General features: G+C 36.8%; 2 protein-coding genes across 2 annotated transcripts in view; both read left to right on the top strand.

Moving 5' to 3' along the window:
• Window positions 1-303: 303 nt before the first annotated feature.
• On the top strand, window positions 304-9,314 carry Prx6a (Peroxiredoxin 6a). Its single transcript, XM_069509103.1, has 5 exons — window positions 304-605; window positions 2,186-2,361; window positions 2,833-3,034; window positions 4,037-4,109; window positions 6,883-9,314. The coding sequence occupies exons 1-5, from the start codon at window positions 520-522 to the stop codon at window positions 7,000-7,002; spliced, it is 657 nt and encodes a 218-aa protein (XP_069365204.1). The 5' UTR covers window positions 304-519; the 3' UTR covers window positions 7,003-9,314.
• Window positions 9,315-11,178: 1,864 nt separating this feature from the next.
• LOC117995594 (angiopoietin-related protein 2) overlaps window positions 11,179-12,877 on the top strand; it is a 79,184-nt gene continuing 77,485 nt past the window's right edge. The window contains exon 1 of the mRNA XM_034983577.2: window positions 11,179-11,664. Within this exon, the coding sequence (XP_034839468.1) occupies window positions 11,501-11,664 (164 nt within the window). The 5' untranslated portion in view covers window positions 11,179-11,500. The remainder of the gene's footprint in view (window positions 11,665-12,877) is intronic.

Raw genomic sequence — 12,877 nt, 5'->3', positions numbered from 1 at the left:
TTACTATTGACAGAGGGGAATAATCATGCGAGGCGCGTCCTTAGGTTAGATCGTCCAAGTTTTGTAGTATTCAAAATTAGTTTTTGGAAGTGATTGATTTTTTTATAATTTTAATACCATTTTATATAACTATTGTCAGCCCAGCAGACTCCATTGAGCCGTATGTTTCACACGTTTACAATGTTACCCGTGACTACTGTTTCATTCCTTACACGTTCTGCAATAATTCGCATCCCATTCGCATCCGTATCCGCGTTTTACTCTATGATCACATCCGCCATATTATTTTGTCATCTGTAAAAACTCTTTCGTTCGGTGCTTTTGAAATAAGAAGGTGGAAATTGGAAGTTTCTTGATTTCTTTCATTTATTTTCAAAGACATACCATTTATACTCTCTTGGGATATACCCAAACATTCCTATTGTTTCAGTTTTTCGGCCATTGTCGTCAAAATATACCGTATAAGTATTTTTCTTAACATTCCGGCCTGTGATTCTAACTTCGCTTCCCCTATTCAAAATGTTGCTCCTTGGAGAAGTCTTTCCTAACTTTACAGCAAAAACTACAGAAGGGGAAATCGATTTTTTCGAATGGCTTGGTGACTCGTAAGCAAATATTATATTTTTTAGTTGATAATGAAAGATATTAGAAACAATGTATTTGATTATAACCTATGACCACATGTTGTGTCCGTTGCATTGTTCATGTATCTACCTACATTTTAATAATATGCCTTGCATTCGATTATAACCTATGTCCACATGTATTAGCATTGTTAATATACCTCCTAATTAATGCAAACAGTCTTTTAATTTGCAGCACATAAATTACTATTGTGATGAATCTAAAGAATGCAATAATAAAAGCCTTAAGTACACTGTGTTATCAGAGCTAACCATTTTTCTGTTTAATTGTACCAAATAGAACATTCTATACAATATTTCTGTATTGCATTTGAACATGTTTCATTTCCAAATACTTACTATATGAATTAATGACACTATTAATCCTATTTACACATCTGTGACCTAGAGGTGTACAAACAGCTCATTTTTCCGTTGATAATAACTGAAATAATGGATAGTAGGTAGGTAGGTATAAAAGTTTCATGATGAGAATTAATTTAATCTTGAATTAAAGTCATTATTAAGTGAGATTAATATTAATATTATAAAAGAGGTAAAGTTTGTGTTTGTTTGTAGGGGGTAATCTTTGAAACTAGTGAACTGATTTTGAAAATTCTTTCACCAGTAGAAAGATACATTATTCCTAAGTGATTAAGGCTGTATTTAATTTTAAAAAAGTTAGAGATCCCTACAAAAATTGTAATAAGCTACATGTGCAAAGCTGGGGTAGGTCACTAGTTTATCATAAATCAATATCTAATTAGTTATGACGAAACTGTTACTTTACAATAATAAATTTACTAACAACCTCATACACATACATTACATGATACAAACGTTAACATAGATTTTGTAGTAAAAACAATCAAATGTGTTGTGCGTAACTGCATACACATTTAAATCTTGCAATGTTTTTGTTTTAATTTGTGATGCACTTTAATAAGTAAATTGAAATAATTGAAGACAGAACTAATAGTATTTTTTCTAAATTGTGTAAATGTTGCTGATTGCAAATCTCGAAAACAGCTGGACCGATTTCGCTAATTCCTTTTTCATAACATTCCTTGAAGTACAGGCATGGTTCTTATGGAGAGAATTTTTTAAAAAATCCTGAGAAAGAATCGACTGTTAGGCGGTACGAAGTTCGCCGGGGCAGCTAGTAAGTAATAAATGTGAGCATCCTTTTGTTTCCCTTGTGGTCCCTCCTGGGCCCACCTTGCCCCGGTGTCTGTGCCATTCTGCCAGTCTAGTCACTCTAATGTTTAACACCACTGAACAAAACCAGCATAAAATTGTTAAATTATAATATTTTGGTAGTAGATAAATGTTATGTATACAGTAGGGACTGTGAAAAGTATCAAAGTTTGTATTTAGAGTAGGTACCTACTTCTTACTTTGTTGTATGAATAAAGTTAATGTAAGTGGGTAGGTTGCGAAAAGTGTATGACAATCAGATCATGTTGGCACTCCTCAGTGAATACATATTCTAATGGTGAACTCAAGTGTTTGATTTACTAATCCAAACATATTAATAAGTTAAGTCTCATACATTGCTTCAGATGGGGTATTCTCTTCTCCCACCCTTCAGACTTCACTCCAGTATGTACAACTGAGCTTGCAAAGCTAGTCCAGCTGATGCCTGAATTTGAAAAGCGCAATGTTAAAGTCATTGCACTATCGTGCGACACTGTTGCCTCTCATTTCGCATGGGCTAAGGATGTACAATTTATTGCAGGTAAGCAAGAAATTGAAAGTGAAATTTAAGTTGTTGCTTCACAATATTAATTTCATGATGACCATGTTAAAGCCCTTTGACAAGGATATCTGAACTGATTTAATTAAGTTTTGTAATCTCAGAACAAGGACTATTAGAAGTAGCCCTATTGTGACACTTACTGTTCGAGCGAGATAGCTAAATGCATTTAAGCTCTTATTAGAATGTGACAAAATGATTATGTTTTGTCCTTATCACTGTGGCCACTTTTTTTGTTTGCCAAAATGTATTTGTACCTACGTGAGATTTTGGCAAACAACGTGAAGTGAGGTTATGATGACTCAAGTATTGTAAATAAATATGTCTATACATATGTGGACATATCTGTGTTCGTAATGGTGTCATGCTATTGTCATTGCCCATACTAAATTTCAAATAGTAGGCATAGTTACAGTTTTTTAATTAATATTTTATGATTGTGTGTTGTTACAGGTGTCTCGCTGCTAGATAAATTTCCGTATCCAATAATAGAAGACAAGACAAGGGTTATTGCCTACAGGCTGGGCATGATCGACAAAGATGAACTGGACTCTTCTGGGATACCTGTAACTGCACGTGCAGTCTTCATTGTAGACCCAAAGAAGAAATACAGACTGTCTTTGATGTACCCTGCTACAACTGGCCGCAATTTCATGTGTGTAATGAATCTTAAATTAAGGCTTCCCTGTGCCTTTCTAACCAGTTTCAATATTCAATCTCTTTAATCTGTCGATAAGTCACTTGGCAAAAAAAACCATACTATTTTTGTCAACTAGCAACATTGCTAAGTAACTTAAGAAACTGGACGTTAGCAGACCGATGCATTCACACGCGGTAGCAAAACGATTACCTCCTGCATGTCTATAGCGTAAGGAAAAACGAGTGTGAAGGCATTAGTGTGCTAAAAGCGTTAGATTTTTTTTTTAAATATTAGCCATGTTAAATGAGTAATATTCCCCTTTCCTCTCCAACTAAGCGTCAGGCTTGTGCTAGGAGTAGGTACGACAATAGTGCAACGGGCGGGGTTTGAACCGTCGACCTTTCGGTTTTCAGTCCACTCCTTTGAGTTATTGAGGTCCACACGACATTGGCGAAGTAAATTGCGCCCGTTTGGTGCAGCCGCGCGCCATAAAATAAAATTGAATTGAATTGAGCTATTGAGGCTCTGAAGATGTGACATAATAGCGTATGGTGTGCTGTATTAATCTTTAGGAACAACAAGCAAGGATCAGTTGTGTATCTTGAATGCAATAACCACTTGTCCGAGGCACTGTGACGGTCTTTGATGTATTTCTTAGACTGGTGAACGTTCACTCCACATTTTTTGATATCATGATCTACCTATTGCCAGCTCACTACTGAGCATAGATCTCCTCTCAAAATGAGAAGGGTTTGGCCATAGTCTGTCACGCTGGTCAAGTGCAGATTAACAGACTTCACACACCTTTGAGAGCATTATAGAGAACTGTCAGGTTTCGTCACAATGTTTTTCTTCACCGTCAAAACAAGTGATAATTGCTTAAAAAACGCACATATCTCTGAAAAGTTAGAGGTGCGTGCCCCGGATCGAACCCCTGACCTCCGATTGGAAGGCGGACGTCCTAACCACTAAACTTTTATGCAATAAATGATACAAATAGATAATTATTTGTTTCAGTGAGATCCTGCGTGTGGTAGATTCTTTGCAGCTGTCTGATAGGGAGCCAGTAGCAACACCTGCAGATTGGAAGGTAAGAAGATTAATTTTTTGCCGGTTTGGCCGGTGACTTTAAAATCATTATGTACTAATTATTATTATACAGAATTTGCCTCCAATTCTAATCCAAGTAACCCAGAATAGTTTCACACTAGTCTTTCATAAGCCCATAAGTAAGTCTACACAAGTTTAATCTATATTTGATTGCAAAATAGTAGTTTATGAAACTGTTGCATAATGGGTGGTATTAAAACATGAGTGTGAGTTTAAAATACGAGCCGCAGGCGATTTTTTAATAGTATCACTCGAGTGTTTTAATACCTAATTATGTAGAGTTTCATACATTACTTTATCTAAATTCATATTATCTTAAATTACAAACCATAATATCTTGGAAACATGTTTTGTCAAAGTATTGCAGGAAAAAAGATTGAAGTAAAATTATTCACTTCATTTAGGACCTAGCAATAAATGAGTAACAAAAGTAGTTGATTAGTTATTAAAAGTTTTAGCGAAATCGGTTCTGCTGTTCTCGAGATTTGCGCTTAGCAATACATTCAGCGATTCATTTTAATAGAAAAAATAGCCACAGACGTCTCGTAAACGGCCAAGGGCCACGCGCGGGTTTCCCGACATGGGTCGAAAGTCCAGAATCCAAAGCCGGTAAAAGGTCAAAACTATCGTATCGTAATGGAAAAAAAATATTTTATAATATTATCTTAATATTTGAAATAAAAAGGTGACTGGAGGACATCTTTAAGCTTCTGGATTGGAACGGACTTGGCATTAACATCAACGGCGAGTACATCACTCACCTTCGATTTGCCGATGACATAGTCGTTATTGCAGAGACTCTGGAAGACCTCACTACAATGGTCAATGACCTTAGCAGAGCTTCTCAGCAGGTGGGCCTACAAATGAACATGAGTAAGACGAAAATCATGTCCAATGCTTATGTCCGACCCCACCCAGTAATCGTTGAAAGCTCTGCACTCGAAATTGTAGACGAGTATATATACCTAGGACACACAATCCAGTTGGGTAGGTCCAATTTCGAGAAAGAGGTCAACCGCCGAATCCAACTCGGTTGGGCAGCGTTCAGGAAGCTTCGAGATGTCTTCTTGTCCAAAATTCCTCAGTGCTTGAAAAGACCTAAGTCTTCGAACAGTGCGTGTTGACAGTGATGACATATGGATCCGAGACATGGTCGCTAACTATGGGCCTCATAAGAAAGCTCAGAGTCACTCAGCGGGCGATGGAGAGAGCTATGCTTGGAGTTTATTTACGTGATCAAATCAGAAATGAGGAGATCCTTATGAGAACTACAGTAACCGACATAGCTCAACGGGTTGTGAAGCTGAAGTAGCAATGGGCAGGGCACATAGTTCGTACAACCGATAGACGTTGGGGTCCCAATATGGGGTATATGACAGTATTTATTTTATCATTATTTTATCTACTCTCATATACATTATCAACAAGTAATGTGGTTACTAATGTATTAATTATTATTATGTAACAAATATTGACAGGAAGTCGGTACATTTGTTAATAGTCCATGTAGACATATTTAGCTCTGTTTTATAGTATGTTATGCAAATATTTATTATGCTTTATATACAGGTGATAACTACCCCTATTATAAATGTGAAAGTGTATTTGTTGGTTTGTCCTTCAATCACGTCGCAACGAAGCAACGGATCGACGTGATTTTTTGCATGGGTATAGTTTAAGACCTGGAGAGGGACATAGGCTACTTTTCATCCCGGAAAATCAAAGAGTTCCCACGGGATTTTAAAAAACCTAAATCGACGCGTATGAAGTCGCGGGCATCAGCTAGTTATTAATCAGTACCCATATTATAAATGCAAAAGTGTGTTTGTTTGTTGGTTTATTGGTTTGACCTTCAATCACGTCCCAACGGTACTTACTTAGTATTTAATTTTAGGACAGCCTGTATACTTTTCCGTTGTTACTAGTTTTGACGACATAAAAAGGACATAAGTAGGTAACTGAACATAAATCAGATTGATTTACCCAACTAGATACTAATGAATTCGGTTTCCGTTGAACCTATTGGAAAAGAGTTTTTTTAAATCTTAACAAGGTTTCTTTTAATTTGCATGAACATTCATTTTTTGTGCAATTTTATTTAATAAATCTTACAAAATATCCTCTAAGCTTGTACATACATTATTACCAATGAAAGTAAATTGTCAAGAATGTTATTCACCATGACACAAAAAAACTTTACATACTTGCTTCCAATAAATTTACATCCTCCAGACCACTATATTGCGGTAGATATTCTCACCCTCCATAATATACAACACATCTACAACTTCGTCCGTCCACCTACAACGTCTTAGTGTCCGTTCACACAGACCGGCTCGGACTGGAGAGCAGATTTTGATAGCGATTAAAATAGAGTGTTGGATAGTTGAAATAAGGTTTATTTTTACATATCACCACTTTTGTTATTGAGAATGCCGGAGCGCAAACTTTACGCGGTTAGTGTGAAAAAATAAAAGGAGCCTACCGGCTGATGATTTCTGATGACGCGCTCTTCCGCTCTCGCGCAGCCGAACAGCTCCGTTTGCGTACTCTTTCAGTACAGTGCTCTTCCAGCCGGTCTATGTGAAACAAAGCTTGGTCGCTCCGGCCAGTTCCAACCGTACGCGCGCCGGAGGTCTGTGTGAAAAGAAGAGCACCGTCCGATTCTGTCCGAGCCGGTCATAGCCTCGGAGACGTAGGGACTGATTTTATATAAATATAAATGTTTATTGTTTGTTTTCACTTCCATTTAGGTGGGCGATGATGTTATGGTGATTCCTAATCTGCCGGAGAGTGAAGAGTTCTTCGATCATGTAGTCTCTATGAGTCGATTGCCGTCAGGCAAGCGCTATTTCCGCAGGACTAGGGTCTAGAAGTGGGCATGATTCCAAAAAGAGAACTTGGATCCTAAATCCTAAAGTTCATAAATTATTATAAGGTTTGATTATTTTTTCTAAATTGTAACGTTCAAAAGGTTTGATTATTTTTCCTAAATTGTAACGTTCAAATGTGGATCATATTATTTTGTTTATGTGTTCTAAATTGTAACATTCAAAAGTGTAACAATCATGTTATTTTAGGTTGATTATTTTTTCTAATTTTTTTTAAATCTTCAATGTACAGAATTGGACCTGTTACAGTTTTACTATTTTTCTAAATTGTAACGCACAAAAGTGTAACAATCATATTATTTTAGGTTGATTATTTTTTCTAAATTGTAACGTTCAAATGTGTAAGGATCATAATAATATTATTTTGTTTATCTTTACTAAATTGTAACGTTCAAAAGTGTAAGGTTCATATTATTTTGTATGTTTTCTAAATTGTAACGCACAAAAGTGTAACAATCATATTATTTTAGGTTGATTATTTTTTCTAAACTGTAACGTTCAAAAGTATAGGGATCATATCTCGACTCTAGTATCATAAGGTCGGATGTGTACTTCCGACCAAACTCACTTTTTTACATAAAGGTAATGAGCATTTCGGGCTCTTTCTGCCAAGCTGACACCAGTATTTATATCTCTTTTCGTTGCAAAGATAAATACATGCATAATGTCGTATCTGAACACATTCTAAAAATTTGGAGAACCATAATTATATTTTTTGACTTGCGTATGTATGCACCAAAGCAATGGAGAAAAATTATAGATGTATTTTGAGTTCGACCATTATGCTACGAAATAAGTTTATTTGTAATACTAGCTGGTACTGCAGCTACGCACTTCTGCTTCTAAAATATGTAATAATTTTGTTAGGTAAAATCACAACAGATGTTATGCTTCGAATTTTTTGTATTAATATTTGGACTGTGAATCATTTAAGACTTTTTGCCTTGTAATATAAATAATTTTGCAATAAAATTCATGGAAGTAAGTTGAAATAAAGCTTTTTGTTTGTGACTACATTAAAGTTGATGTGATTAATAGGTAAGAGATCCATCCTATTTCACCAAAATTTTGGACTAAACTGCGGGAAAAAAGTAAAGAGCCAGAATAAAGCTGAAGGCATTTTGAAAATGTAGACTAGAAAATCTTTTAGGACCACGAAAATCACACCATGGAAATCTAAACATATATTATAATAAAACCCCACTAAGCAAAAAACCGTGCATTTATTGTGTTTTTTATGAATCACAGTTCAAATCATCAGTTTTTTTAATATGCATATGTTTTTTTAATAAAAACTGCATTTTTAAGAAACGCAAGTCGGCAGTTGAGTCAAATAAATATACAGAACCTGTCGCGTTGAACTCAAGGGTTGTGGCGGGTTCCCAGACTGAGACTGACGCTTTATTAGAAGACGGAGAAGAAGAAGGGGAAGGTGTCCTCATACCGTCTTCGAGTACGCCCAGGCTTTACTTGGAACCAGTATCAGATGACTACTGCGAAGACTGGAGCATTGGGACACCTACAATAGACGATGTGGGACAAGCTGATCTTTCGTCGTGGCAAGTGCCTGCACAAGAACACCTTGCAGGGCCGCTAGTCATTGCGTATGGTTCATTAACAAAAACGGAAGACATCCAAGAACCTAGTCCAAACTCTACGGAACAGGAAGGTTCCTTTGGGGATGATTATATTGATACCATATTCAATGATATTGACACCTTACCTGAGGATGATGACCCCCCCAATCATTGGTGAAAATCCAATTAAGGACAAACTTTTGAAAGGCAATAGCTGGACCAATGTTATTCAAGTCGCCTTGAGACTGAAAGAAGAACCCAATCGGCAAGTTATAAGCCCCAATCTGGTTATAAACTCCAACCTACAAGTGCCACTAAACGGCACCCAAAGCAATCGGACAGAATCGGACGATGCAGCCGGATCATCATCCTCTGCGCCTGCGGGATGTACAATAGCTCCTACATGCTAACCAACAGAGAATGAAAAATATTACAAAAAAATTGCTACAGAGGCTGCACAATACGGCCTCTGTAAAGTGGTAGCCCCACCAAAAATAAGGCCACAATGTGCTACCACAGGCTTTATTTTTTGCCCAAAAATTTATTGCCCTAGTTTTTAACGTAGCCTTAAAAAATTAGAGTACCTAATCAACCACTTCAACCCTTCTACTTTACCCGTCTTATAATCGACCGAATTTGATATTAATCGAGAGCAGAAATTATAAGGCACCTACAATATGTGATGATAGTGATTCTAACGAAACATACCTAATTATAGGAAGCTTTAGATTATGTTAATTTAAATATAAATGTAGTATAAATTAATTTATTAATTAAAAACTAATAAAAGTGAAAGTGTAAAAATAAAAAAACTTAACTAAAACACGAAAAAAACAGTTTAAATAAGTATCTGTTAAAAAGAACAGACGAAACAGAAGCAATGGAATTTTCAAGAAAGCAGAAAGTATTTTTTTTATTACAAAAGTGGCAATGCCGGATTTGACTAACAGTAAATCCTTATACCTGCGTAGTTTCTGCACCTTAAAAGTAATACAGTTAAGTGTTAAATATTACAAAAACAACTGAAATTGTATCTCTAGTAGTTAAGAAATTATGACCCGATTTCCCTAGCATTTTTGTTTTGGCTCTCCTGAAAAGTAGCAAAAATCCACATCCGACCTTATGATACTAGAGTCGAGATATTATTTTGTTCATGTTTTCTAAATTGTAAGGATCATATTATTTTGTTTATCTTTTCCAAATTGTAACGTTCAAAAGTGTAACGATCGTATTATTTTATTTTTATTATGTTGATTATGTTCCCTAAATTCTATGTGATATTATGTAAGTAATAAATGTAAGTGGTGACTCACTGTCACCAACTTGTTATCTTCTTTATAAATAAAGATATTATAAATACCATCAAAATCTTTTTATTATTTTCTAAATTAATTTAAAGTTGTCAAAATGTTTAAGATCAGCAAAAGGAAGGTTTATGATTTTAGCAATCTATGTAGGTTTGTATTTGTGTGTTCCACCGTGGCGCCTAATCTACTGAGCCGATTTTGATGAATGAGGTGTCAATCGATTTGTTATTATAGTCAGTCGGGTGACATGGCTACATTTTAAATGACAAAATCAATATGGCGGATGTTGCACCCATAAAAGTGGGGGTTTTAAAAAAATTTGCTACCGCATCGAGTGGGGTGTCAAATGAAAGAGTAATAAATATACTACATCATTAAAATATAACAAGCGACAGAAAAAATATTTTTCTATAATATTTTAGCGTTTATTGAGACGATTGCAGTCTAGTTTTAGTATTCAACTTTATCTTTGGTAAGAAATGTTTTTACAAAATAATTGAGAGTTCGCTGCCTGTTTCGTCGTCATCAATATCATGATCAACCTATCACCTGCCCATTACTGAGTACGGGTTTCCTCTCAGAATGAGATGAGTTTAGGTACCTGCTTATATTAATTTATTTACTTATTTAAATATCTTTATTGCTTAGTACTATAAAAAGAATAAAAAATACAGGATATACTTAAAAACAAACGGCGACCTTATCACTACAGTGATCTCTTCCAGACAGAACTGTAAGACGGGGAGTCGCAGTGTAACTACATATATATAAACATACACTAATAAGTACATACAATATAATATATACATCATCATCATGATCAACCCATCGCCGGCTCAATAAAGAGCACGGCTCTCCTCTCAGAGTGAAAAGGGTTTTGGCCATAGTCTACTACGCTGGCCAGGTGCGGATTGGTAGACTTCACACACCTTTGAGAACATTATAGAGAACTCTCGGGCATTCCTTCACCGTTAAAGTAAGAAAAAGCACAACTCGAACACAGTGATCGAACCCCGGACCCGCAGACTAGGCGGCGGACGTCTTAACCACTGAGCTATCAAAGCTGTCGTATCGAATTGTAAATACTGTTTTTAAATATATGTACGTATAAGTTGTTAGTCACCTTATTTGAATAATGTAACCAATAAGGAATAATATCATCTACGCTATATCATTAAGAACCAAAATAAAACTCGTTCGCGCTTGTAAACACTGCGCCAAGGCGGTTGACTCAAACAAACTGAGATCAGATTCAAATTATTAGTTGAGGCATTCAGACCTCTGTTTTATTGTGGTTCAGAGCATATTCAGTATACCTAGTTGTAAAGTAATCCAATCAGGAAAACTCCGTAGGAAGTTTGTTATGAAAGGATTTTATCTGGTGTAAGGATTGGCACAGAAGTCCGTCGGCCGAGTGCGGGCGAGTAGTGTAGTGGTGAAAGCCTTCGCTTTCATCGTAGAGGGGCGCGCGGCCGCCGCTGGCGTTGCAGCGCGAGGCACAACAAAAGTGAAGGTGGTCGAGAGCGTGTATCTTGCGGCGAGTCGGCAATTCGCTAGCGTGACAACAGGTCGTGTCGCGTTCGTGCCCGTCCCGTGATGTACAGGTGGTGGTTGGTGGTGCTGCTGGCCGCGGGCGCGGCGGCGGCGGGAACGCGCCTGCCGAGAACTTCGCCGCCCGCGCCTGCGCCGGCGCCCTCGAGCACTCCTCGCTTGCCCCAGAGGAACTTCACTATATCCTCCCGTTCCTCTGTGAGAAACAGGTCAGTCAGCCACCAACTATTAAGGCTTTACTTCTACATTAACTCATTAACTAGCTTGTATCAGCCTCATCATATAGCTACCTACATTAGTTGACGATGTTCTAAGTGAATATTTCGTTCCACTGCTAGTCGAGTTGCTAGTCCCAAAGGGGTTCAGATATTACATTTTCCCCAATTTTATTGTAATTTTATTCTGATCTAGGTATTCGTATGTTTTTTATTTGGAGAGTATGAAATACGAGTATTTACCAAAGTTTTGAATGGAACTTTGTCACTGTTTCGACATAAAACCACAAAGGACCGAAGGTTTTGTAAACATTCGCATCTGTTCAACTTAGCTTAAGTTTTATTTATCAAATGTTCGTCGTAATATCGCATACCTATTACTTCATATTCGAGAATATATTAACTCTATGACATACAGAACAAGTACTAAGAGCCAGCCGGAGTTAAAGCAAATCAATAAGCTAAGCGATAAAAATGGACTAGGTAGGTATGCATAATTTTGGGATTTTTGTAATGCATACTTCTAAAAAATGCAATACCTCAATAGCTTAACGGTCGAGAAGCTGAGCACTTGTCGCACGATTGCAGTATAAAAGTTGTCGTACCTATCTACTCATACAAGTTATCCGTTTAGTTAGGAAAGAGGAATTTTCGCCCTGTAACTTAACATCCATCCATCCATCCATGCTTCCATACTAATATTATAAATGCGAAAGTTTATATGTCTGTCTGTCCATCCTTCTGTTTGTCTGTCTGTCCTTCTGTCTGCTTGCTAGCTTTTTACGGCCCATCCATTTAACGATTTTGATTAAATTTGGTACGGAGATAGCTTGCAGCCGGGGAAGGACATAGGCTACTTTTGATCTCGGAAAATTAAAGGGTTCCCACGGGATTTTTAAAAACTTAAATCCACCCGGACCAAGTCGCGGGCATCATCTAGTAGGTACTTAATATTCTAAATACGAAAGTGTATCTGTCGGTCTGTCTGCTAGCTATTCACGACCCATTCGTTCAACCGATTTTGACGAAATTTGGTACAGAGATAGCTTGCATCCTATGGACGGATATAGGCAATTTTTTTGTGCCATAATATCAAACATTTCCCGCGAGATTTTTAAAAACCTAAATCCACGTGGACGAATTCGTGGGCTACAGAGATAGCTTGCATCCAGGAAACAGATATAAGTAGGCTACTTTTTATTCCGGA

The sequence above is a fragment of the Maniola hyperantus genome, chromosome Z (genome assembly GCF_902806685.2).
Source record: "Maniola hyperantus chromosome Z, iAphHyp1.2, whole genome shotgun sequence".
NCBI classification, from domain to species: Eukaryota; Metazoa; Arthropoda; class Insecta; order Lepidoptera; family Nymphalidae; genus Maniola; species Maniola hyperantus.
Note: the sequence above shows the minus strand (reverse complement) of the source record. Positions and strands in the feature narration are given on the sequence as shown.

Coding starts and splice junctions, on each gene's coding strand:
- Prx6a (XM_069509103.1), top strand. CDS start 520: ATGTTGCTCCTTGGAGAAGTCTTTCCTAACTTTACAGCAAAAACTACA. Junction 606..2,185: donor TTCGAATGGCTTGGTGACTC/GTAAGCAAATAT, acceptor ACATTGCTTCAG/ATGGGGTATTCTCTTCTCCC. Junction 3,035..4,036: donor ACAACTGGCCGCAATTTCAT/GTGTGTAATGAA, acceptor TATTTGTTTCAG/TGAGATCCTGCGTGTGGTAG.